Below are 27,307 nucleotides of genomic sequence, written 5' to 3' on the forward strand. Positions count from 1 at the left end.
GATGACCTCTTAGTGACTTGATACCATTAACCATGGTATGATCCTATCCTGTCTGTCTGGCCTGTGCTTATGAGGTACATTACTAAAGTGATTGTGGTCCTTCCTAGATGGTTCGTTTCAGAAAGTAGTATTGGCTGATTTTTGTTCCGTGGCCTTTGGCTTGTGGGGTGCTGCATGGTTCCATCTTATCCCCAATACTATTCAACAGATAATAGAAGTTGTAACAGAAAAAACTATTCCATGTTGTACCAGCCATTATTTGTGGTCACATGAGCCACCAACAGCATGTTCTGGACCAATAACAACATTTGTATTTCTCTCCCAGGTACTCTGGGCTCTGCCACCTCTTTTACAATACAAACGTATGCCAGCAACATACCTGCTATTGTGAGTCAATATTCACATCCTTCAAGTTACATAGAAATTGTGCTCAAGCGACATGCTAAAAATAAATACATTGGAAGTTCTGCTGTGTATCTACGCATTTAAAGTAGAGCCATGCACAAATGGCCTTTTGAAATTCTCCACCTTACTTATGGACAGAGAAATTTGGGAAACAATTTCGCTGAATTTTTCCAGGGGGAGGAGAAATTCTTAATTCTTACAAGCCCACGGCTCCCCATTGCCAGGGCTTGTAGCACGAAAAAAGAAGCTGTAAGGGTTTCTAGTTTTTTCGTGCTGCAACAGCATAAATGGTCTTGGCAGGCTGGACCACAGTTTGCATCCACCACAATGCAGATGGGGACCATGATCTGTCTAGCTCCAGGGATGAAGTGGAGCTAGTGCTCTGCCAAAATCTGTTCCCCAGTTTCCTGGAAGTTTTCTCTCCCCATTCTCCCATTCCCTTCCACTGTTCTGCTTTATTCAGGATGATTTATAGGTTATTTTGTGGTGTTTTTGAGCATACCTAATCACAGCTAGCCTCCCATGCTGCCTGCATGTCCTGATCTGAAAAAACCCTATGGGAGGAATTACCTCATGGTGCCTTAAACTAGGCTTTAATTGAAGGGTAGGAAGCTGAAGAGGCTACAGGCTGCCAGAGAGATGATTGTACAATGAAATGGAACACTTGCGTTCACTGCTCGACCACCTCCTAAGTAAGGAAACTCGACCCGAACCCATGAGAATTTCTCCAAAATTTCTTCATTGTATTTCATTTCAAAAGCAATTTATCTTCTATCAAATTGAATGAGAATGGTCAAAAAATGTGTGAGAAATTTTCAGCACAGCACTAATTTAAACCTGCCCTCCCAAAAACTTCAAGTTAGATCCACTCTTTAAAATGTACTACACGTATATATTGCCTTTTTGCCAAAGCACTCAATATGATTTATAGTTTTAAAATAATGGCTTACTTGGATATGATGCAAAAGGAAAAAAGAATGGGGAAGGAAGAGGAAAACAAGCCCATTAAAGTGCATTCTTTCACACGGTCACAAAAAAAGTTAACTGCAAACCAGGTGGACTGTTGACCACAGGAGATGGTGCATGATATCCACAATCTTTGCACAAGGCAGGCAATTTACCATGCGGTCTACACGCCCATCACAAACCCAGTGGTCTATGTGTCCAATGACCAAATCTCCCACTACCACAAGTCCACCACCACCCCACCCCCTGGAGGCACATCCTTGGCATGAAAGGATATTTGTTTGTCTTCCAAGGGTTGGGTCCCTTCTAAGGGATCATTTCCCTTCTTCCCCAAGACCCCCATTCTCCATGACAGTGGAGGAACAGTCACTCAGGGATTGGGATACCACTATTAGGTCCCTGAAAGTCTTGTCCACCAACCTCTGTAGCTCTCTCAGCTTCACCAGGTCAGCAAGTTTGACTTCAAGGAAACATACTTGTTCCCTGAGAGGCAAGGGCTCATTACATCAAGCACACTCCCATGACTTCTGGCTAGCTAGCAGATACTCATACCTGTGGCACTCAGTGCGATACACTGGATAGCCCGCACACCTTTGCTGGCTTTCCACCTGCATAAGTGCTTTTTTGTTACTGGGTTTGTTTACTTGGAAAACAAAGTCATTTACTAGGAGAAGGCAGGGAAGAGTCGACTGCCCTGGCCTCCTTGCCCTGTTGCTAAGCTTGTATGGGTGCTTAACTTGCTTCTATGCTAAAAAAAAACAACCTTATTACGTTGATGCTTTGTCACAGGCTCCTTGCACTCTGGTGAGCTGGGCTCCCTCTCAAGCCTACCTTATATAGCTCTAGCTAGCTTTCTCCAACTGCTGATACAGCCAATCAGGTTAGAGGGTCTCATTTGAAAAGCAAGGGAGGGTGTGGCTTAATTACTGGTTTTCACTAGTTTCAAGTGAATGGAAATCTAGGTTAATTGAGCCTCCTGGAAACAGATTTCTAATCAGGGGAGAGAACAATAGTTAGTGGTAGTTGGAGGGCACAGTAAACCATGCGTAGGTGGTTAAGGAAAGGTTGTGGTTTGAGCTCCCCTGGGAATGCAAGGGGCTGAGTCACTGAGCCTGGCTCAGTGTGCACTTTTTAGACTTAAGTTCTGTATTTTTTTAAAAACTAAATGTAAAGGTGAACTCTCAACTTGGGATGGGGCCTATTCCTAAACTTTAGTTTAAGAGCTGCCCTTTAGGACCTAAAACCTGAGTCTTAAAATAGAGCACCAAGAGTAAGTATGCTTAGAAAAGATAGCAGCTGACTACCTAAGAGTTAATAATAACATGACATACATCAGTATGGTCGCAATTATCACTGTGGAGAGAAATAGAAATCTAGACCGGCAATTTCATACATGAACATTGCTGCTATTAAATAGGAAGGGGGAATCAGCAGCTGCAGACTGTTGTAGTGTTTGGCTGTTATGATGACTGTTTTATCTTGTGGTTTAGTTTAGCTTTGGTAACTTCAAAAGAACAAAAATGTCAGGCAGATGTTATAGTTATGGCTATGCTATAGAATTGTATCTCTTGCTTAAACAGAAAATACGGAGTTTAAAATTAGAATGGGTAGGAAGTGATAATGGGTAGTGAAAATGGATAGTTTGCATACTAATAAGATCACTTGTCACTGTACATCTATGGAGATGTTAAAGGCAAGAAGCCTAGGTACTAGGTAACACATCTGTTAGCACAGAAAAAGTATCTACTCTTTAATGGATGCTATTATGTATTGATACCAAGTATACCAAGGCACTCTTGAAACTTTTCAGATCATTTTGTGATGTGTGCCTTTTAAAAGGCTTTAGTATCTGGTGAAGACATATGTAGGCCCCCAGGCCTGTAAGCAAGCTAATAGTGGTTCTAGAGATGCTTAGAGATCCGTAATGCTCTCTGCTTTTGCTTATTAGTTGCCATTCCTTGCAGTTGGGCTTCCTGGCTCATAAGATGAGTGAAAAGCCGGTGTAGTACCCCCTCAGCACATTCCAGAGCTAACAAGCTCTGGTACTGTTTATCTTATCAGAGCCTAGGATGTGCCAGAAAGTAAAGCTATGTTTATCTTAAGCTACAGGTGTCTATGCTGAGAAAATTATGATAGTCTTGCTTCTGCCAAACATGTTATCAAGCACTGCTAGGCTATGCTGGGAAGTTGTAGATAAACTCTAACACACATGATTAATGCTTGTACCGGTCATATTACTTCACTGCTATGCCTGAACAACATGTATGATATAAAAGTCATCTTGCAGCACAGTTCTTGGTTCAGAGCCTTGTCTGATCCAATCATTGGGTATGCCTGTGCGCTCAATAAAAATCTCCTTGTAAACAAACCTGGACCTGACTTATCACTTTCTCGGTACCCCTAAATTTTGGAAGCCCACGGCCAGGGCATACAACATGTAAATTCTATCATCCAATGCTATGTGATGATGTTTGTTGGTCTTCTCACAAGATTGCCACTTGGGAAACAAGATTGGCTTCTTAGCTAAATCTATACATAATTCATCCATAATCTGAGTTGATATCATTTGGATATCATTTGTAAATGTATTAAGATTTGGGTATATCTTGAGTTTCTCTGGATTATAATTTGCTAATTGAAATTCTTAGTGATATATGATACCAAAAAAATTGTTTATGTGTTAAGGAAATTTCAGGATGCTACACAGAATAGAACCTATAGGGAGAAGAAGAATTTTCTGAGACAAATGACAATGATTTGGCAAAGACTATAGTCCTCAGACCTGCTTTGAGGTATTTTGGCGCCTGTCATAGAAATGAACCACGATTCTGTTCTGGAGTACAAATCCTTCAGAGACTTTATTGGCCAAAGTCAGGACAAACTCAAACAGCTGTTGAGGAGAAACCCAAGCAACACTGAGTTCTGTGTTACAGTACAAGGCTCTCTGTTACAAACAGTCCATTATATAGTCTTGCAAGCCAGCATATGGATTAACTGATGCATCAGCAAGATACAGGAGGTGTCAAACAAACAGTCAAGAAAAAACATGCTTATCAGCACCAGACAGTTCTTTCCCAACTTGTTACCACCCAGCTGCAAACAGCTGGTAACCACACTTTGTACTTCTCTTTTTCAAAACTATATGTTTAGCATTTAGCATATTTTTCCACCATTAACATATTTTTCACCCTTGACCCTCTTTCTTGCAAACTGCCTTTTCAGCATCTTAAACGTCTTACTTCTGCACACCTGAGGCAAAAATATGAGTATCTCAGTTGTATTCTCTAGGCTGCAGAAGTCCCTAATTAGCAATTGCAACAATTCAGAGAGGAGAGAGTCTGCACGCTCTCATTACTTTTCTTAGCCCACTAGTACACAGACATTGGGGAAGGGAGCAACAGTGAGAGAGGCTTTCATCTTGGCTCTCGGTCATTCCTATGGCTGCTGCTACTATCTTCATGTTGATGATTCTCTAATTTTCTAGCACATTTCTTCTTTCTGGCTAGTGCCAAAGCTGCATCATCCTGAACATCCCCTCATACCTCAAGCTGAATGTTGCGAAGATGAAGCTCCTAATGTTTCCACCCATGACCTTCATCCTCCCATGCTATCGTCATTGTTGAAGATGGAGCAATATATCCTCTTTCTCTTTGACTCACAGCGGTTGGGGTCATCTTCAAATCTCCCTTTTCTAACATGAAAGTGGTTGCCAAAACTTTCTGCTGCTTCTTCAGCTCTCTTATATTAGTCCTTTGTTACCATTCTCTGTTTATATTTTGTCTAGATCACTGTAACTTTATCCTTGTTTTCATTGTCCCCTCTGTTCAAATCATTTGCAGCCTAAGACTGTGTATGTTTGCTAGAGTAATGCCTTATTGTAGACACTGCCATGGAAAAAAATCAGGGAAAAAGCTATCCCCACAAGGGTTTTGTTCCTAATTTTTCCAATGGAAAATTTGGGGAACATTGAAAAAAACTCATATACATATTTTTTCACTCAGAATAAGTGAAATTCTTTTAAAGGAAACACTAAAAAGAGTTCCAAATTCCCATGCAACCAGTTGGATTTTATTTTTCTAGTTTGAATATCACTGTAGCAGTTTCCATTCCTCTTTCAAGGCCACGAACCACTGTTGTGCAACCAGATAAAAGAAAGTAATCTAATCTAGACTATGACTTTCAACATAGGTCTTCTGTCTAAGTCTAGTAAAATATAACCGGCTAGTAGTTTGTTATCCAGAGTGTTTGCATAATTATGGCTACATCAAAGCAAAATTAAGGGGTGATTGTAGGATGACTAATTACATCCAGTCATTATGGTAGACATTTTACTTCCAATCAGATGTTATGGTGGATACTACCACTTGGCAATTTAAAAAACCTTCATAATCACATGAGTACAAGCTACGTGCCATCATGTTGATCTAACTGGTAATTTCTTCGTAAGGGTTGCAACATTATTATGTCTGTTCTTCCTCTGTTTACTTTACCGGATATCTTTCCAGAAGAGCAGAATTCATGGTATGTTCTGTCTATATGTTCTGGTTGATGTTCATATCTTATCAGAACAGAATGTTTATCCACCAAAATGTCCTCTCGTCAGACTCTGTTATATCTTTTGTTATGTATATGCCTCAGTAGGGTTTTGCTAGTCTGTTCTGGAAAGAAGGTAATATTATAGACAACAGGTTAGAGCTTTATTTGTAAAATGTTAATATGTACTACATATTTGCATTTTTTAGGGTTTCATTGTATAATTGTATTCCTTGAATGTGCTGATTTGGACACAACACTAAATCATAATTTAACATTGTGAGAACAAGCCTTGGGCTTGCATACTCTTTGCTCCATTGCAGCCATGAGGCAGCCTTACTTCCACTTTATATTAATCACAGTTTGCTGTGTCATCCAAACCCAGACAAACAGTTGTTAATCATGGTTGCTGGAAGTATGCCAACTTCATAGCAAAGAGTTACTACAGTTTAGGGTTTGGACAACATACTGAGATTAATTTAAAATGGAAACAAAAGCTTTAAATTTCTTAATTGAAACTGCCAGAGGAGCAGGAACGGAGTGTGTGAGCCTGAGGCTATGGCTGAGCACAGGGGCAGGCAACCTGGTTTAGCACAGGGGCAGGCAACCTGGTGCTCTCCAGCTGATGATGGAATACAGCTCATGATCCCTGACCATTTGCCATGTTGGCTGGAGTTGTTGTCCAGGACATCTGAAGGGCACCAGGTTACCTACCCTGGTTTAGCATTGCATAGAAACATACCCATTGTGTCTTTCAAACAGTACATAACCACTTGTGCTATAGGTTGAAGACCTTGAAAGATAGTAGTGGTGAGAAAGCCGGTGTGGATGTTCTTTACACAATAAAAAGCAGAATATATATTTTGATACTTTTGCTGTGGCCTAGATACAAAGAGCCTAGTGGAACTGTTGACTTATTTTCTTTTGAACAATGAGCCGTAATGCCATACACTAAGTTTCAGTAGTGGTTTGCAATGTGGCAGTGTGTGTACTGCTGTTCAAGAAACATAAACTCCACTTTTCCTTGGGTGTGCAGAACAAGTTGTGCGGTTTTTTAGATCCTTGTCTAAGTACTTTACTAATGCAAATGGATTTTACCAACTGAATGGCATTGCCAGTATTTTGAGCTTAATTCTGTTACAACTACGTTTTGGGGCTAGTTCAACCGTTTTATTGAGCAGCGGAGAAAGGGGAAGATATATCCAACTGAATGCAGATTTCCGAGAATAGCAAGGAGAGACAAGAAGGCCTTCTTAAATGAACAATGCAAAGAAATCGAGGAAAACAATACAATGGGGAAGACTAGAGATCTCTTCAAGAAAATCGGAGATCTCAAGGGAACGTTTTCTGCAAAGATGGGCATGATAAAGGACCAAGAAGGCAGGGACCTAACAGAAGCAGATGAGATTAAGAAGAGGTGGAAAGAATACACAGAAGAACTATACAGGAAAGATCTTAATGTCCCTGATAGCCATGACAGTGCGGTCACTGAACTTGAGCCGGACATCCTCGAGAGTGAAGTCAACTGGGCCTTAGGAAGCATTACTAACAACAAAGCTAGCGGAGATGACAGTATTCCAGCTGAGCTATTTAAAATCCTAAAAGATGATGCTGTTAAAGTGCTGCACTCAATATGCCAACAAATTTGGAACACTCAGCAGTGGCCACAAGACTGGAAAAGGTCAGTTTACATTCCAATTCTGAAGAAGGGCAATGCCAAAGAATGTTCAAACTACCGTACAATTGCGCTCATTTCACATGCCCGCAAGGTGATGCTCAAAATCCTACAAGCTAGGCTTCAGCAGCATGTGAACTGAGAACTACCAGAAGTACAAGCTGGGTTTCGAAGAGGCAGAGGAACTAGAGATCAAATCGCCAACATTCGCTGGATCATGGAGAAAGCAAGAGAATTCCAGAAAAACGTCTATTTTTGCTTCATTGGCTACGCTAAAGCCTTTGAAAACTGTGGCAAATACTTAAAGAGATGGGAGTACCAGACCACCTTACCTGTCTCCTGAGAAACCTGTACGAGGGTCAAGAAGCAACAGTAAGAACTGGACATGGAACAACCGATTGGTTCAAAATTGCAGAAGGAGTATGACTGTCATCCTGCTTATTTAATTTATATGCAGAGTACATCATGAGAAACGCCGGGTTGGATGAATTTCCAGATCGGAATTAAGATTGCTGGGAGAATTATCAACAGCCTCAGACACGTAGACGATACCACCCTAATGGCTGAATGTGAAGAGGATCTAAAGAGCTTCTTGTTGAGGGTGAAAGTGGAGAGTGCAAAAGCTGGTTTGAAACTCAACATTAAAAAAACTAAGTTCATGGCATCTGGCCCCATCACTTTCTGGCATATAGAAGGGGAAGAAATGGAAGCAGTGACAGATTTTATTTTCTTGGGCTCCGAGGTCACCGTAGCCATGAAATTAAAAGACGCTTGCTCCTTGGGAGGAAAGCTATGGCAAACCTAGACAGCATAGTAAGAAGCAGAGACATCACCTTGCTGACAAAGATTCGTATAATCAAAGCTATGGTTTTCCCAGTAGTAATGTATGAATGTGAGAGCTGGACTATAAGGAAGGCTGAGCGCCGAAGAATTGATGCTTTCGAACTGTGGTGCTGGAGAAGACTCTTACGAGTCCCCTGGACTGCAAGGAGGTCAAATCAGTCCATCCTAAAGGAAACCAACCCTGAGTGCTCATTGGAAGGACAGATACTGAAGCTGAAGCTCAAATATTTTGGCCACCTAATGCGAAGAGAAAACTCCCTGGAAAAGACCCTGATGCTGGGAAAGATTGAAGGCAAAAGGAGAAGGGGACGGCAGAGGATGAGATGGCTAGATAGCATCACCGATGCAATGAATATAAACTTGAGCACACTCCGGGAGAGAGTGGAGGACAGGAAGGCCTGGCGTGCTATGGTCCATGGGGTCAGGAAGAGTCGGACACGACTTAACGACTGAACAACAACAAACTTAAATCCAGAGTTAAGGGAAGTTAATTTTGCTTGTACCATCTAGTAATGCAGCCTTCACTTTGCGATGGATCATGAAGTTATTGGGTTTTTAAATTGAGATTTGCAAAATAAAAAATGCTTACTTTTAACTGCTTCTTTTACAATAGTTAAATGGAACATTGTTTGGGCATCATAGAAAAAAGCATATGAAGACCGGGGGAAAGAGTTATAACTAGGACTAGAAAAATATTTTAAAGTTGTAGGTCTTAACACCAGACTTTTAGGGGATCAGATTGTTAGGATTTTTTTCATGATGATATGCTCAGTAGCCAGCCCCATAAGCCATTTGATAGCTGAACAAAATGTAGAAACATCTGAGTTGTGGTTTTTATAATCTGTAAGCCTACATCTAAGCTTTAATTGCATTTTAACACAATTAAATGTACCTATTTTACATGGCTGATAGTTGTCCTTTCAACGTTGTAGAGGAAATGATCCCTTTTACCATTTCATATCACACTGTAGAGTTGAGGCTTGCCACAGAGGGCAGAAATGGCTTATTTTCCATTTCTTTGTTTGGGGGTATTATCCTAACCTTTGCTTAGAGAAATCTTGTTTTCTCGCCCTTACCTGTTTTCTCATGCAACCTTTTCTTTTGAGGTGACACTGTGTATTGAGGCAGATCAGCCTTAACCAAAATTAGTGTAATAACTTCTGTTTGAATATCTAGTATTCTCTTTCTATATAGAAATTCTACAAATTTGTGTGGAAAAGTTCATTGTTCAAAAGTTCATACTTTGGAAACCATATATTTTTTCTTTGGGTTTATTTTTCAGAAAATCTTACCGTATGACACTGATAACACTGAAGATCAAACAAGCTTGGATAAAATCTAAATTAGCAAACCGGTACTTACAATTTATTGTCTTAATTCAGTTAGTTAGTCTCTATGTGCCACAAAGAAACTAACAGAATACGTATATGCATTTAACGTATTATGCTGCAGTGTCTTGTTTTGGCTAATCACAGCTTTCACAGTTCTTTGGGATTCCAATGAAACAAACATACATGCAGAACCTGATCTAGTATTTTGCAAATTCTTTTGGTGTATTTAAGCACAGTAGCGTAAAACACTAGCTACAACGCAACTAACAATACACTATATTATAAAACCCTTGACTCTCACCTACTTAGATCATAGACATGCATCTGGATTTACTAGGATAGTTGTTTATTTCATGACCAGCAGCAGGGAGCAAAGACTGAACAAGGTACCATGGTTGTTTGTACCTATGATTTATCTTCTGAGTGGTGCTTTTTCTCTCATGGAGTTTGCTCCCTTTTTGCTCTGAGCTGGGAACTTCTCCAGCATAAATCTTTACAAAAGAAATGTTTTTTTCATTCTAATCAGAGACTGTTCAAAAGACACTGAAAATATTTCCTTGTGACAGGGAGTATAGGATGCTCCCTTATACCAAATGAGACGATTGGGCTATTTAGTGCAGTATTGTCTACACTGTGACTGACCAAGGTCTCAGATAGGAGTCTGTCCCAGCCCTGGCTAGAGATGCAAGGGACTGAACCTTGGACCCTGTGGATGCAAAGCATGTAGACCTCTACTGAGCTGTGGTTCTTCCCTTTTGCAAGTGGCTTGAGAAAGGCAGCTAAACAGATTCTGCAATTCTGATTGCTTCCTCCATGACTTCTAGGAGATTTTTTTCTGTATGACCTATATATTGCTTACGATCCAAACCAATTCTCACGTATGGCTGGGGTTTTTTTAATGAGCAGCTGGCACAGCCCCCCCCCCCCGGTATCAGGACCGTCCCAAGAGGGAGGGGGGCTTTATTTCTTTGTCCCTGCCACAGTCCCAGTTGGAATCTCCCAGTTGTGACTGCTGTTCACCCCTGTGCTGGCTGTTCATTAATAGCAAAAATTAGCCCTACAAAGGTTAAAGATGGGGAAAAGTGCCACTTCAACTTTGGCCCTAAACATAGGTATAAATAATTGTGTTAACTAGATCATCTAAATTACACATGATTCCTTATCTCTGAAGGCAGCACTACAGAAGGACTCCAATGGGGGTGGATTACCTGCACAGGACAGATTAACTGCACTCTTAAATATACTCTTGCTGCATCATCATACCTTCATTATAGCATGTAGGCTACTTAGAGCTTAGAAACTTTCTATATTCCCTTTCCCTTCTACGTATCCATTGGATTAGATATTTAGCTATCTTCTCAAGCTTGGGAGAATACCTCCAGCCCTTTGGGGTGGGGAGAGTGTGAATGAGAAAGAGAGAGAGAGCTTCAAACAGATGCTTTGTCCTTGGATGCCTTGTCACTGGGTCTTCCTCATTCATCTCCCCCTTTTAAGCATAAGATGTTGATTGTAGTAGCAGATGTATGGCACATGTTACAAGCAAGTGAGAGCAACAAGTAGCGTAGTTCATGTCTGGTATATAGATAGATCAGCCTTCCCCCAACCTGTTGCCCTCCAGATGTTTTGGACTATAATTCCTAGAATTCCTGACCATTGGCTATGCTGCCTGGGGCTGATGGGCATTCAGGTTCAACACATCTGGAGGAAGACACCAGGTTGAGGAAGGCTGAGATAGGATTCCAGCTAACATGTGAGTAGTCATTTTGAAACTCCTTGCTGCTTACCCAGACTACATCCTTACATATGTCATCACTCCCTGCAGTAGTAAAACTCACCTGTGAGTGTTACAGGATTGTAGCCAAAATGGGGCCACTGGGAAACAAGAGGGAGGTATAGGCATTCTCTGATGGGACAACAAGGTTAAATCATTAGAAAACACTTAAGGGGACTGAGCATGCTGAGTGGCTATGGAATGCCGAGCATGTTGGGGGAATGGAATGAAGTATCCCAAAGGAGGGCATGGCCAACTGGTTGAAACACAACAGGGATGCTCCACACTACAGCATTTGGTTGCAGGTCTTGCTTTCCCCTTCTAATAGCAAAAACTGTGGTACTGTGCCTACCGTTTGGAAGTAAAATGGGGTCATCGACAGACAAGGGGTGCTGCAAACCTTGGAGAACCCCAGGGGTGTGTGCATATTTACTCCTCAAAAGAAGTAGTTCTTTAAAAAAAAAGAACACACCTTCACTGAAGACTGCACATGTGAGGGTTTGCACCGGAGGTGTAGGGGGAAGCATGCACACAGCTTTGAAGCAAAGCAGTTACTTGAGCTTCATTTGCAGCCCAACAGTTCTTCCAGAGTAGATGTTGCTCCAGAGTTTTGTTGGGGTGAGTGAGTAAACAAGACAGGAGAAGAGAAGGGGAATGGAGGCTGGAAAAGGAGTAGATCCAAGGAGAGTGTGTACACACTCGTGTTCAGAGTAGGGATGTGTTCAGAGTGGGGAATGAGGTATTTTGAATGTATAGTGATCTTGACTTTATCATTTTATTGATAATAATGATTTATGTGGAAGTGTGACATATAGGTAGGATTTGCACGCAACACTAAACCATAATTTAGCAATATATATGCACAAGCAGAAAGGAGTCTGTTCAAAACGCCACACTCATGTATTCACTCCTCTCCTCTTCCTACATGACTGGGAGGAGGAGTAAACCAGAATTCAGTTTTGCTTTAGTGTGTTCCTGGCTTGTTGCATGTGGAACAGGAATTGTGGCTTAAAATAAACTTTAGTTTGTTAAACAAGCCAGCAAAACAATCTAGGGTTTGTTGTTGTCTTGTTTAGTAATTAACTAGAATTCCCTTTAAGTCAGAATCAACAAGCCAGGAACCTGTTTTATCCCTTCTCCTGTCCTGGTCACTCAGGAGGAGAGTGGAGAAGGGTGCGCAAAAGAGCCCTAAGCTTCATGCAGGCTCCTTTCTGCTTATGTGTAGTTTAGTGTTCTGTGCGAATGCTCCCATAGGCTTGCTCTGTGAAATACATTAAGAGAGCAATTCTGTGGTCTCTCGGAGAGCATCCCAACAACATAGCATTGCTTGGAAAAGCCTCTCCAATGTAGGAGACAGTGTTCTGACCTCGGAAGGGGGAGACTGAGATTCGAGCCCATGCTCCCTCGCAGCCTGTGTGGAAAGAACTGCACTGGCTGCCTCCTGAGGTTGGAAAAGCAACCTCAGAGGAGGAGGAAAGGGGGTGTTCTGGTGGGCGGTGAGGGAAGGAGACCGGTCAGGATACGAGATATCCTGAGCCTCCTCCTGCCTCCTTTGCTCCCTCTCCAATGTCTAATGAAAATCACCAAAGATGGAGGACAGGGAGACAAAGATAGGCTCCACCGCTCCTCCTACCCCGCTGGCCTCAGCACAGCAGGGCATAGGAATCTCAGAAGCCCCGAGTTAGGAGGCTTCTTGGCAACTTGCTTATAGCTGTTGGCGCTAAATTTTTAAAATCCTTAAAATCTGTTAGGACTATATGGCCCAAAATGGTAGCACAATTATTTGAAATCTCTTCATACATATAGCCAGTAAAACAGCAATTTCATTCTTGGGGGAAACATAAATTCCTGCATTACTGAAATTATATTGGTATAATCTTTATTTTCTCCTCCACATTTAGATTCCTGAAAATAAAGACATTATCAACACGATGGATTGGAACATAAGACCACCCTCCACCTCCAGCTTGCAGACTAAGAACTTTCAGGTTCGGGGACCATACCCGTCGCAGCAATTTACTGCTGCAGCTGGCTTTTCTCAAGTAAATGCATCTGCACAGGATTCTTGTACTTACCTTGGAAATAACCAAACCATAAACTTTCAATCTAGTATGAAGAATGTGGTTGCAAATAAAATGCCATTTCAAACTACTGGAGGCTCCAAAAGAGTAGAGCCAGTTTTTCCTAAAACATCAGTATCTAGTAATGGCTCTGTTCCATCCCAGTATATACTTAGTGTACCTCCAGTTTCACTTCCCAGTGTGCCTGTCCAGATGACAGGTGGCGTGCCTCAGAATTCCAGTTTGACAAGGAATGTGCATGTTTCTTCCTCTGTAGCATTACGTGGTAGTACTGTAAATCCTATGCAAAACATACCTCAAACAGTGAATCCATATATGGCTGTGGACAGTTACAGTAATCAACCCCTACAGAATTGTTCTAATTCTATGAGAACATCAGTATATCAGCAGGCTAACAAAAATAATTTATCTCCCAAAAGGCTGCCGACATTGATGCCCTACTGTTATGTGAATGGACCTGCTACCTCCCAGACAGGAGCTACAGTGCCTTTTAACTCTGCATCAGGTCATTACTTGAATTCTCAGCAGAACTTTTCATACCTTGTTTTCCCTTTAGGGAAAAATATTCAAAACCAAATAAATGGCCCTAATTCAAGCCTAGCAGTACCTATGCAGTCACAGAACTATGCCTCTGATCAGGTAAACCCTCCACAGTACACTGTCCTTACTCGTCAAGAGTCGAGAAATGCAACCCAGATCTTCCCTCAAGTTACTAATATGAATCATCCACCAGCATATCCGGTGCCTCCTATACAAGCAAACCATGGTCAATTTGTACTACCACAGCCAGTTGCAAATACATCTAATGAAAATATTCGAATCTATCAAAGTCCTATGTCAGATCAAACTAGTAATTCATATTCTACTCAGCATGGCCAGAAACCTCAATCTGTACAAATCACTAGAGAAACCAATGAAGTAGGCAGCACTACATATAGTATCAGTGGACATAGGGCTGAAAATCAGCTTTCTAATGAGTCAGCAAAGTCATCTGTTGAAGTTGGAGAGAGCCTTGATAACAGTGAGCAAGCAGCTGGAACAGTTCTTTCTGATGAAGCTTCAACACCACAGACAAGTGGAACTCTGGAACAAGAAAAGACTCTAGGTAATGGCTCAGGAAATTTTCCTGAGAACTTCCCGAAGGACAAACTTAAAATAACAAGAGAGAGTCTACAACTGGATTTCCAAAAACTGTATGAAATGAAAGCTGCATTCTTAAAACTTAAAGCAGCCTGTACCATAAAACGTAAAATATATCTATCTACAGTACTGAACAAGCAGGCCTCTGACATTTCCGTTCACAATCAAAACCCTAACCGCTCGCTTCCGTCTCCTTGCAATACCAATCAAAACCAGCCTTTACCACTTCCACGTGCGGATCAAGCATTTCAGCTTCCTTCATATAATGCCACTCAGAATCAATTGTTTTCACCTGTTTCCTGTGATTCTAGCCAGATCAAAGATGTTCCCTTATTAGCACAGATGACTGATCATCACTTAATGCCAATTCTAAGGAATATGCTTGAAGGTACTGTTGATGAAAATATGTTATCTGATACTTATGTTGAAAAAGGAGACATACATCAACATAGACATTTGGGTGTTCAAGAGAATTCATCTAACACTCCCTTGGTTTCCAGTGGTGGTAAATCTGGAAACTGTGTGAATAACACTGACAGAGCATCTAGGCAGAGCCCCAAAGCCTCTCCAGTTGATCCTGCCCAAGAACCTTTGACATGCATAAAAAATGATCTAGGCTTTCAACAAACTTCTAGACCTGCTAACAACCACTTGGAGAAAAGAGCAGCTACATCTGAGGGAGACTTGTTTCATCACTTTAATGTGAACAATGATACAATAGAAAGTTCCAATAAAATTGTGACCAACAATCTTCAGAGTTCAGTTCAAAACCCACCCGCCTCACATGGATCTTCCTTATCAATGGGAAAAGTACTAAATGAAGGCAGTGAAAAAATCTACTGTTACGGATCTACAGGTCCTGCATTGATTCAGCAGAGTAAAAATCCTTGTCTTCAAAAATCTGAGAACAATGTTACAACTGGTGGCAGTGAAAGCGTCTCTGGTACATCTGGTTCAGTTTCTAAAATAGCTCTAGCTGTTCAAGAAGCAGGCACAGTTCAGAAGCCCCCAATTACTGGAAATTCTTGTAGAGTGGGAAGAACCTGTTCTTTGGAGGAGCTAGAAACAAGTCTTGCTTTATGGAGGAAGCGCCTTCCAGCATCTCTAAACAGACAGTTAAGTCAAAGTATGGAATCAACGGTGAGTTTGTCCTCCTCAGATGATGGAGTAGATGGCAAAAAATCACAGCAAACTTTGGAAAATGTCCCTAATACATTCACTCAGAATGACCAAACTAAAGTTACAATTGGATCAAATGAAACAACCCAGTCTTCTGCTCCTTCATCTCTTGGAAAAAACTTTGATACAGGAAGTTCCAATTTGTTAAAGGGTTCTGAACCTCAAGTAGCTATTGTTACGCCCTTAATACTGGCAAAAGAGAGTACTCAAAATGAAGTGCAGAAAAATAGTCCATCTTTGGAAATAATGTATCCAGTTATTGAAGAAGGCAGTGTACATAGTTTAGAAGTATCAGATGCTGATAACGGGGTTGGAAAAACTGTTTGTTTACCATCAGACTCCTGGAAATACTGTAAAGACTTAGATAAGCAACAGAAAGCACCCAAATCCACAGAAGAAAATGCAGTACCGAAAGCTGAAAGTGGGACAAACTACTCTTATGACCTAAAACAGGGGATAGGTAGTTACTCTCCTCTAGAGTTAAAAATGTTTAAGTCCCAACTCAGTTCAGGAGACAACTTTTCACCTGAAATGAACACTGGCTTCTCAAGTCCAGTTCCTCAAAAAGGTGTAAAATCTCAAACTGGTCCAGATTTGCTAGAACCAGGAGGTACTGCTGAAGTTGTACATAATGACACTGAGTTGCAGATATCCAGTGTGTGTACTCTTGTACAAGGTGATGCATTTTATAATTCACAAATAGCTAGCATCTTTAGTACTAGCCCTTTGAAATCTAGCATGGAAAATGGCATTTCTTCAGAAGAACTTAAGCCTTATCTACAACATAATAAACAACAGCCTATTTTGAAAAGTGATTCTAAAATAAACATGAATGCCTCAGAGTTTAATGCCATCTTGCCTTCATCAGATAGTTTAACGAAAGCCATTGCAGAAAAGTTTGAAGACTTCCCAGGTTTAGAGATGCCTCAAAGTGACAAGACTTCAGATGAGATGAATATAAGAAATTCGGAGGAAGAAAAAAGCAATTATCTTCATGAATGTATGACTCTTTCAGGAAAGAAGCTTGAGCAAAATGTGTCTTGTAATGAGTGCCACACGACAGACTTGGCCAATGATAACCAGAAATTATCTGGAAATAAAGACCTAATCAGTTCAAGTGCTGCAGATAGCACGTGTGCTACTAAAAAAGAGAATGCCCTAGAGCACATACCAGTTGAAGAGAATCCACATTCTGGAACTCCTGTAACATTACTGAATGATCAGCTGACTGAACTTTCAAAAGAATTTCCTTATGGAATTGGTGATTTGAAGGCACTGAAAGAATTGGAAAGTAAAGATTCTATTACTAAACTGACTGAGAGGGAAGATAAAGGAAATACTAAAACCTGTGGAAAAAATCCTGATTCTAGTGATGCAGTAGACCAAATTAAAATAATAATATTAAATTCTCAGCAAATGAAAGAAGTGTTTCCTGAGCATGATCAACGATCCTCTAGCAAACCAGAAGATCATGAAGATGACCAGCTCATAATAGATTCAAAGGATAACTTGACAAGAGACTACATAAGCCATATTGAAACTGAGCAGGCCACAGATGTTGGTAGAAACATCCCAGCAGAAACAGCTGTAAAAAACAGAAAGCATACATATTGTTGCTTACATGGTTGGTTAGCTTCAGTTTATGCAATGGAGCCTTGTTCATGCATGCTGGGTAAAGAAGCTGCTTCCAAGAAGAAAGTAGATCTGTGTTCAGAATCTAAAACTATGTTTAAGGACAGACCAAAAGCCAGCAAAAATATTAAGTCTGACTGTATACTAAACAATGAACTGCAAGTGTCTACGGTAGATCCAGTTAGCAATAACCCTTCAGGAGACCAAAGTAACAAAATTTTCAATAAAAACAGAGAAACTAACCTTCAAGTAAACAAATATAAACCATCTGAAGTAAATCAAGAAGCTGTTCCACTTCCATTCTTGGAAAAAGTAGATTCTCAGAAAGCTAAAAGAACTAATGAGGAGGTGATGAAAGAATTGCCATTCCATGCAGCTTCTATACCTTTGAAGACAGAACCAGTGGAAATTAATAAAATACATGACCAGACATATACAAGAGAGCATTTCTCCACAGAGCAAGCACAGTGTCCTTCAAGCACAGAAGACTTAAAAATTGTGGTTGCCAGAAATCTTGATAAGATGGAATCCTCTGACAAACTGAAAACTCCAAGTCTTGTAAAATCAAAGACAGATTCTCGACGACACAGAAGAATAGAAATCAAACACAGTCCAAACTATGAACGATATAAAATTAAACGGGATTCCAGTGAAACACACATAATTAAGGGACCCACTTCGAGAAAGGGTTTGAAGAAACAAATGGCAATGGAAAGAAAGCGTAAAGCCTTGGGAATCCAGCATAGTGATGCCATAAACTCCTCAAACATAAGCAGTGTTGGTTTAATTTCTGGAAGTTATGAGAACTCTCAGCATAACTCTGCCTTGCATTCACAAGGGCATTTGAATGGGAAGAGATGGCAAAAACTCAAAGACTTGAAAAATTATGCCTACAGAAAAGTAGAGCATAATGAATCAACTTGTTCTGAGCATACCCAACCCAACTCTGAGCATACCCAACCCAACTCTGAGCATACCCAGCACAGTATTAAAAAGATAAATCTAGAAAAATATGCCTATTCAAAAGAGAGGAAAAATGCATGGAAACAGAGAACTTACTTGGATAATAACAAAACTACACCACAAAAACAAAGGGGACGTCCCAATATATCTAAAACTTTCTCTCCGGGCAAGGAGGCTGTACTGGATGCTCATAATAGAGACAAGTGGTCTGAGAGATCTCTTTCTGATAAAAAAGTATGTTTTAATAGAAAAACTACTAAACTGTCCATATCTCTTCAAAGGGAACAAAAGAAAAACTATTTGAACAGAGTTGCTTTCAAACGGACTGCACAGAAAACCATTCGTTTGACAAACATAGAATCATCACATTTCAAATCAGTTTGGCATGTGAAATCAAGCAGTGTTTCTGGATGGCCTGATGACCAAAAAAAGAGCAGCTCACCTTCCCAACAGCCTAAAGCAGAGAATCCACAAATGCTTGAATTCAAAATATGCCCAGAGATACTATTTAGAAATTCAGTCTCGGAAGAACAAATTTTAGATGCAAAGAAGCTTCCTGAAAGAGACGGAACCCCTGTCACAGGTACAGTATGATTTTTTAGTAGCTCACTCTAACCTCTAACATTAACGTCTAGGTTAAATATATAACGTTACAGTTTGCAAATGCAGAGTAGTATTGGCTTTAGTATAGATTTTTTGAATATATTTTTTGTTATATTAAAAAAATATTTTGGTATGCATGTTGGTGAGCAGGGTTATATAAAGAAACTGACTTTTCATGCTACCCCCAATCATTGCCTAGGAGGTAAACTACTACAAGTAATGTTGGTGGCACTAAAGTGACAAATGAACATGGCTTTAGTGACCTACGTAACCCACAGTCGGATGAGACTAGAATATATTTCTTTAAAGTCAAGTGTGATTAATATGGATATATCAAAATTCTGGATTCTGAATATCAGCCAGTTGCAAATATTGGGGTCAGGTGTTTGTTGGTTGACTTACCCACATCTGTCTGCAGCCTATTTCTTTCCTAAAGAGCTCAGCATATCCTTGGGGATTATCCTGTTTTGTGTTGTCATCACAGCCTTGTCAGATAGGTTAGGCAGAGAGACAGGCCCAAGGTCACCAGTGAATTTCATTGCTCGCTAGTAGTTTGAACCCAAGTCTTCCTGTTCCAAGCCCATCCTATCGTTTTACAACATACTAGCTCTCCATTTTTATTACTTTATTTTCTCTTTCCTCCAAGGAGCTCAAGGTGGCATAGATGGTTACGTCCACTCTCAGTTTATGTTGAACTGTGTATTTTCCTGGATTCTGCCAAAACAGGTTCTGGAATCCGTTGTGGATTCCAGTGCATTTATCCTGAATCCTTCTTAAAGTGTGGTGTCCAGAACTGGATACGGTATTCAAGGAGAGGTCTGACCAGCGCAGAGTAGTAGACCTATTACTTCCTGTGATTTTGAAACTATACTTCTATTGATGCAATGTAAAATTGTATTTGCCCTTTTTGCATCCACATCACACCGCTGACTCCTACTTTAGCTTGTGATCGACTGCAACCCCAAGATCCTTTTCACATGTACTACTGCCAAGCTAGGTATCTCCCATCTTATACCTGTGCTTTTGATTTCTTCCTAAATGAAGAACTTTGCACTTGTCACTGTTAAATTGCATTCTGTTATTTTCTCCCTAGTATTCTAACCTATCAAGATCATTTTGAACTTTGATTTCTGTTTTCTAAGGTATTAGCTATCACACCCAATTTTATCTTATCTGCAAATTTGATACGCATTCTCCCTACCTTTTTCTACAAGTTACTTCTAAAAACATTGAAGAGTACAGGACTCGGGACCAAGCCTTGCAGCACCCCATTCAGTACCTCTCTCCAGTTTGATGAGGTACCATCGATGATCACTCCTTGAGCACAGTTCTCCAGCTAGCTCTGGATCCACCTAGAAGTAGTGCCATCCAGCCCACACTTAACTAGCTTGCTAAGCAGGATATCATGGAGCATTTCGTCAAATGCCTTGCTGAATTCAAGATACGTTATGTTCACAGCATTTCCATGATCTAAGGAAAAATTAAATAAGATTAGTCTGGTAGGACTTGTGGGGCACATCTCAGTCATTTGACCCTCCATCTCCTAAACTGGTCTGACCAAATTCCAGCACCATATCTCTCCCTGTCCCGTTAATGAGTGTCTCTCCCACCCTAGAACACTTCTAACATATCTATCAAGGTACACTATAAAATGAGGCTCTAAGGCAGAGCTTTCCAAGCTTTTCATGTTGGTGACACACTTTTTAGACATGCATCATTTCGTGACACGGTAATTCAGTTTTACTAGCAAACCGGACGTTAAACTAACCTGTTATAAGAGATATTGACACATACATAAATTGTAATAACGAAATGTATGGGGATATAACATATCTCATGAAAACCTTTCATTTATATTTTTAAAAATATATGATTTGTAAGATAATAACATACATTGTTGTCATTTATGAGTAACAGTATGTAAATATGTGCAAGAAAATGTGAAAAATAAACAAAATTAACTGAAGTATTTATGATACATATTAGGACACATAGGCCCAGGTAGGAGCTCAGCTGCAAAAACACATGAAGAAGAGAAGCAAAACTCCAACAAAAATGGTGTAAATATATATGTCTCACTACAAGGCTATATTGCTGTAAATATTTGCAGTGCCTATGTCCAGAGTCCAGTTCCAGCACTGGGTGGTGGGTGGTTAATCCACAATTACAGCAGACTAAAAATAAAAATAAATGGCAGAAATCAAATTATAAGTGCCACGTGGTGGGTGGCTTGCCACATTGCCACATTTTTGCCACATTGGGTTTGGGAGGGTAGCCTTCCTTCAGCCAGCAGCAGGTGATTGGGAGCACGCTGATTCTGAGGCTTCTGGCCTCCACTGAGCTCCGTTTTGACTGGCCAAGATGGCGGACGGCCCGCTTGGTGCAGTCCCAGCCCCAGGTGGCGTTTCCACCTGCGCGCTACTCTGGCCTAGCCGCACAGGAGCGTGGTGCAGAAGTCCGCAAAGGGTGCGCTCGAAATCTCGCAGGGCTGGTGGCCGCTGGCACTTCTCTGCACCGGCGTTGGCCAAGCTCTGCTTCCAGGGCGGCGCCTCCCCTCCCCTCTCTTCACCTCGCGCCTCTACCTCGCCTTACTGCTCCAACACCGCCAATCACGTGCGTCCTACATCAAGACGCCACATGATCCTAAAGCAGCTAATGTTAAAGCAGCTAAGCCTTAGCTACTTTAACATTAGCTACTTTAGGAAGTTCCGGGGGAGGGGCCAAGGGAAGCAAACGCGAGTAAGGGAGCTCCGCAGTGCCCTTCTGCACAATTTTCTGCATTTCGCGCGACACACCTACACACTGTCGCCGACACACTAATGTGTCGCGGCATACAGTTTGGAAAGCTCTGCTCTAAGGAATATAAAACATCTGTGCTTTCTCACATTTTTGAATGGTTTAGGGGCCAATCCCCCCCCCCCACTCCACTAGGGACTGCAGCCTCCACTGCTGAATCGCCTTTGTGTTAAAGGGAAATCTGCCTCTCCCCCCCGCCCGCAAATTCAGTAGTGGGGCATTATGGGTCACAAAATCAGCCAATAGGTTTAGAGTATTTTGAAGAAATGCATATTAACTTGCAGAATTATTGTAATGTCTTAATAGAAAACTATTAAAACACTGCTCTGGAATCTGTTTAGATGTTGAGCAGTATGTTAGTGTTGTAAATAAATAAATAAAAACTAGTTGTGGAACAGCAAAGATAGGAAAAAATGTACAAGTATCTATGCAAATGCCCCTCTAAATTGTGGTAACATCTTGTGAGGAAATAAATCAGTGAAGCTTGTTAGTCTTAACACACACTTTACACTGTCACATGTTCAATTTAAGTGAAAGAATTATGGTAGATTTAAAACTAGCCTTGTTAATATAATTACCACAAGTAGCTATACTAACTTGTGAGACCTGCAACAAACTCTTAACAGTATGTAGTGCCCCTGCTCAGTGTTCCAGCCAGTCATCCTTGCCTTCCTCCAGAGTACTCCGTTTCACCTTTCCTGACCCTGGTTTTCTACTCCTCCCACAAGAATCAGAATTCTTTGTTCACTGAGCAAGCTCAGTCCTCCATTGGGCTGTTTTGGATCCCCCACCCCTTACGGGTTTTCTAACTGTGTTGTATTTCTGCAAACCTTGGGGTCCTGCAGGCCTGCAGATTCCTTCAGCATTGAGTGAATGCTGCCATTTCATAAGGACTGGCACTTAAGAATGAGTGCATTATTGTTATATAGAAATAATTGCAGCTGCTTGAAAATACCTGTATCTTTCTGGTTTGATTTTGAGGCTTCTTTCTTAGATGTCTGGATATAGGGTTAATATGGATTGTACATTACATAAAGCCATAAAACACAGGCACTTAAAAATTAAATAATTGAATGAAAATATCTGTGCATCTGACCATGATTAAACTCCAAACTTAGTGCCATCCCAACTGTCCCCATACCTTCTTAACTCCAGGTCTCTTAAAAGCCAATAGAAAAGTTTAAAGAGCATAACTGAAAGGTCTGCTGGAATAGATCAAAGGTCCATGTTTGTCCTCAGTTTTCAGCAATGGCTAGCTAGCTATCTCTGGGTATAGACAAGCAAGATATGTAGGGTGTTTGAAAGATGCTGATGCTCAAGTTCTAGAGGGTTTCCAAACAAACAGGATTGTAGTTATGAAACAGCAATTGCTGCATATTTTGTGTATACCATGGTGGCTTTGGTTCATCAGACTATGTAGAAGATGCAGTGATATCATGGGTAGCCATGGCTCAAACATATTAACCTGAATTTCATTGACAATTGACTGCTACATTGGTCACTTGTAATTACTATTTACAGCTGTCAAAAGTAAAAGAGAAGACTGGTTAAATTATATTCCTGTAAAAAGAAGAAAAACTGAGGAAGCTGAAGCTGAAGGTAACTTTGTTTTCCACGTTAAAGATGACCTGATTTTTGGAGGGTTGGAGGATAGCTTGGAACTGATTTAACAGATTGAGCCCAGGCTGCTGAATTATGAATTGCCCTCCTTTTTTCCATATCTATGCTTTTTGTGCCCCATCTCCTTACAGACAGGTATATTTGGAAATAAGTAGATCAATGGGAAGAGCTGTCCTATGTCCCCTAGGCAGCCTCTGGGAGGCCATAGGACAGTTTGGATTCCTTAATCCGAGGTCAGAGACAGTACTCCGACCTCAGACTCTGGAGTCTGAGTTCCCTGCCCCCTCCCCCTTGCACCCGGTGCAGATAGAACCGTGCCAGCTGCCTCTCCAAGGTCACAAAGCTACCTCGGAGGGAAGGTAAAGGGGGCGTTCCCATGGGAGGGGAGGGGACTGAGGAGGCCAGCTTATAAGGAATCCTCCAGCATTCACAGCCTCCTTCCCTCCCCTTTCCCGACGCCCCAGCTAGATGGGCAAAAAACTCTGTTTAGCTGAAATGCAGAGTGGGAGGATCGTGGAGGCAAAGGTTGCCTCTGCCACTCCTGCTCTGCATTGGATGGCCATAAGCCTCCCGAGTTTGGAGGCTTACGGCCATCCCCATAGGATGGCACCGTTAATTATAAAAAGTTTAATGGGTGGAATTCACAAGGTGAATGGATGTGAAGTGACTCCAGAAACCTCTTATGTGTTGTTTGCTGAATCTACCCAATATCTAAGATTAGACTGGCTTCTTACCCACCCTATGCTTAGTAAGGTACAAAAACATAATAAAATGTAACATTCCTCTAGTCCTTTGGACTAGAAATCACTTCACATTTTCCCTGAATTCTCAGTGGTCTGGGAGCTTAGTACTGGAAGAACTACATACATGCTTCCATACAGACTAATCTGAAAGGGGAGGCAGTTGAGATCCTCTTTGGAGGTCTTCCTATGCGGTGGCCCTGCCTACAGAGATTAGGCAGATAGAAGAGGGCCTTCTGTGTGACTGCACCCTGACTGGAAATCTCTCCCAGGGGAGATATGCCTCCCCCTTCTGAGTTAACCTTTCAGCACCAGGCAAAGTCCATCCTACTTTACTGGGTGTTTAATATTTAATATAGGTGTGTTATCAATTCTGCTTTTGCAGTGTCTGTATGTTTTGTTTTGGTAGTTTAATAGGTTTATTACTTTTTTATGGCTTTGTCTCTGTTTTTGCATGTTTTTAGTCTTCCTGCAGCTACCTATTTTGTAACTTTATCATATTTTTTTTTCCTTCTCAAATTTTTGAATGCTTTTTGTGAAAGGCGGCACATAATTTTTAAAATAAATAAATCTAGGTATATGTAGCATTTGTTCCAGGGGACCCTATGGTTTTAGTTGTATGGAAGGGTCCCGGTGTTAGCAGCTTAGACTATCAGCTTGATTGCATCAGAAATGTACCAAAATACAAGGAATCATCTTGTTGTTTTCAAGCAGACAGTATAAGCAAATGAGAGCAACATCTAGCAAAGTTCATGCCTGATACAAGTAAGAAATATGCTGTGTCTGGAACAGAGTTAAAGAAAGGCCAAGAACTAACTCTCTCTAGTTCTCCCATATGTAATGTATGTCTTTATTGAATGAGTAACACCGTAATCCAATACATATCTACCCGGAAGTAAGTCTCAGTGAGTTCAGCAACACTTACTCCAGGTAAATGGGTTTAGGACTCCAGTCTTAGTGGAAACACCTGTATTATGTAAATCAATGCTTTCAAACTATATAAGCACCTCAAATTAAAACAGTGGAATGGTTTTGTCATTATTATTGCAGTTGATGATGACATTCCACTTGATACTGCAATAAAATTATTGGATGGAAATGAAGCTTTTCATATACCTGTGAAGGATTCCTTATTTCAGACCTACAGGAAATTGCATCTGGAAAAAAGAAGTCGAAGCCTGGATAGCAATCCCTTGAACTAGATGTCAGTAAGCTTCAGCGACCTCATGGGCACGTTTGTGAATTATATATACTTTTGACTGTGTTTATATTAATAATCTAATGGCTTCAGCCATACAATAAAATTTGACAGATCTGGGCACTGTAGAAATCAAACGTTTGATTTCATGTTTGTGTATGGACTGTGTTTTGTTAAGGAAAATATTCAAAATTTGTTTCCCTATAACTACTTAAATTATTTTGTAAATTCTTGGAACATTTGAATGTGTCACAATTTCAACTGATAAACTTCCATGGGTGTTTTTAATTCCAACATCTGATGTAATTTCAGTCCAAAAAGAAGCCAAGGTCTCTGGCCTGTCTTTTTACTTAGGCGTTTTTAATGGACAGAATGGTATTTTTTAAACTTTGGGGGAATAGTCGAGACACGAACAAAGCAGGTAAGCTTTCACATATTTATCGAGGGACACTGAACTATATATGCTGCTATCCAGTTTAGCTGGATCATTATAAACTTAATAGAAAGTCACCTTTTATTTTATATGTAATTTCAGTTATTTGGGACATGCTTTGTGTGAGTTTCTTCTAATTAAAAAAAAAAAGCAAAGGCTAGTGTTTGATATCACTACTCTGGTTGAAATTTCAGTGTATTTGAAAACCCAGTTTGCGTTTTGACTAAAACTTTAGTGAGGATCAAGATTTCATTTGGATTCATCAGCCAGTTATCTTAACTAGACAAATCCTCTGTAAGCTATATTAGCTAAATGTTTCCAGATGCATGCCCTTAAAAATATTGTGATGTTGAATATTCGTTTTAAGTGCCTTTTATATTGTTTGGTATTTTTGTTGATATTTTGTAATTTTCTGGCCGTTATAAATATTTTATTATTTTGTAAAATATTCATTTAGTTATACTCAAAATAGTATTTTTTTGTTAATGAAATTAAACGCACATTTATTTTGACAACAGTGTGTTTTGTATATTGGTAAAAGTTGCTTGAATTTTAAACTGAATGGCTAAGGTTATAAATGACATGAGGCTTGATCCAAAGTTTCCTTTGAGCAGAAAGACACTAATACTTACATAAGATGCCCCCCAAATCCCACTAATATTTCCCCCTTCTGTTGCAGCAGAGCTTTTCCTTTGTTCAGATCCAACTCACAATGCTAAATGAGACTGGGATCTTAGATTGCTTTTAAGTAGGGTAGACAGCATTACGAATTGAATTGTTTCATAATTTTGTATTAAAAGTAATGCATATCTTTGATTTGGCTCTTGGCAAATTAATTTATGCATGCAGTGATTCTGTAGAGAAGAAAGGAAAAAAGAACAGACACGGAGCAGGGGAAACAGCATGTTTGATGCTTACAGAAAGATTATATAAGGACAGGACACCGTTATCATGCATAAGCAGCCTATCAGTCTAAAGACCTGCATTAATTTCGAGACCATGGCACAAGACATGGGTATGTTACTGCTGCCTGTAGCAGTTTCTTGTACCGTTTCCTTTGTTGGAAAACTTGCCCTTCTCTAAGCCAGGTGCTCAAGGAGATTCTGCTATACAAATTTCAGCTTTGGGAATTTTCTGCAGCCATCTATTAAGGTTTTTATCTAGCATGATCCTTATTGCAAGGGATGGTGAGACCATACCCTACCATTGCATGCTATCACTATGTATCCTTGCTGTTCTCCATGCTTGGCACATCCAGCGGTCCACACACTGGGGTGTTCTCTGCTCTGCCCAGCACGAGGCAGGATCTTTTAAAATTGAATACTAGCCTCAGGGACTGTGCTACAAGGCACCTCCCAATTCCTCCTAAGGCCAATCTTTCTCCTGCCTCCTTGATGT

At 40.6% G+C, this 27,307-nt stretch overlaps 1 protein-coding gene across 21 annotated transcripts in view; it reads left to right on the top strand.

Annotated features, from left to right (window-relative positions):
* The window catches only part of RESF1 (retroelement silencing factor 1), a 44,326-nt gene extending 17,601 nt beyond the window's left edge, over positions 1 to 26,725 (top strand). For 5 of the 21 annotated variants that reach the window (XM_084809423.1, XM_084809426.1, XM_084809428.1 and 2 more), the window contains 4 exons: positions 9,705 to 9,776; positions 13,426 to 19,102; positions 23,440 to 23,517; positions 25,329 to 26,725. In XM_084809423.1, the coding sequence (XP_084665549.1) occupies positions 13,456 to 19,102; positions 23,440 to 23,517; positions 25,329 to 25,480 (5,877 nt within the window). In that variant the 5' untranslated portion in view covers positions 9,705 to 9,776; positions 13,426 to 13,455 and the 3' untranslated portion in view covers positions 25,481 to 26,725. Of the gene's footprint in view, positions 19,103 to 23,439; positions 23,518 to 25,328 lie in introns of all 21 variants that reach the window. The other 16 variants (XM_084809436.1, XM_084809438.1, XM_084809435.1 and 13 more) reach the window with 7 other exon arrangements.
* The last annotated feature ends 582 nt before the right edge of the window (positions 26,726 to 27,307 follow it).

Source organism: Heloderma suspectum, chromosome 7 (genome assembly GCF_057233095.1).
Source record: "Heloderma suspectum isolate Gila_16-S chromosome 7, 16-S_ref, whole genome shotgun sequence".
Classification (NCBI taxonomy): domain Eukaryota; kingdom Metazoa; phylum Chordata; class Lepidosauria; order Squamata; family Helodermatidae; genus Heloderma; species Heloderma suspectum.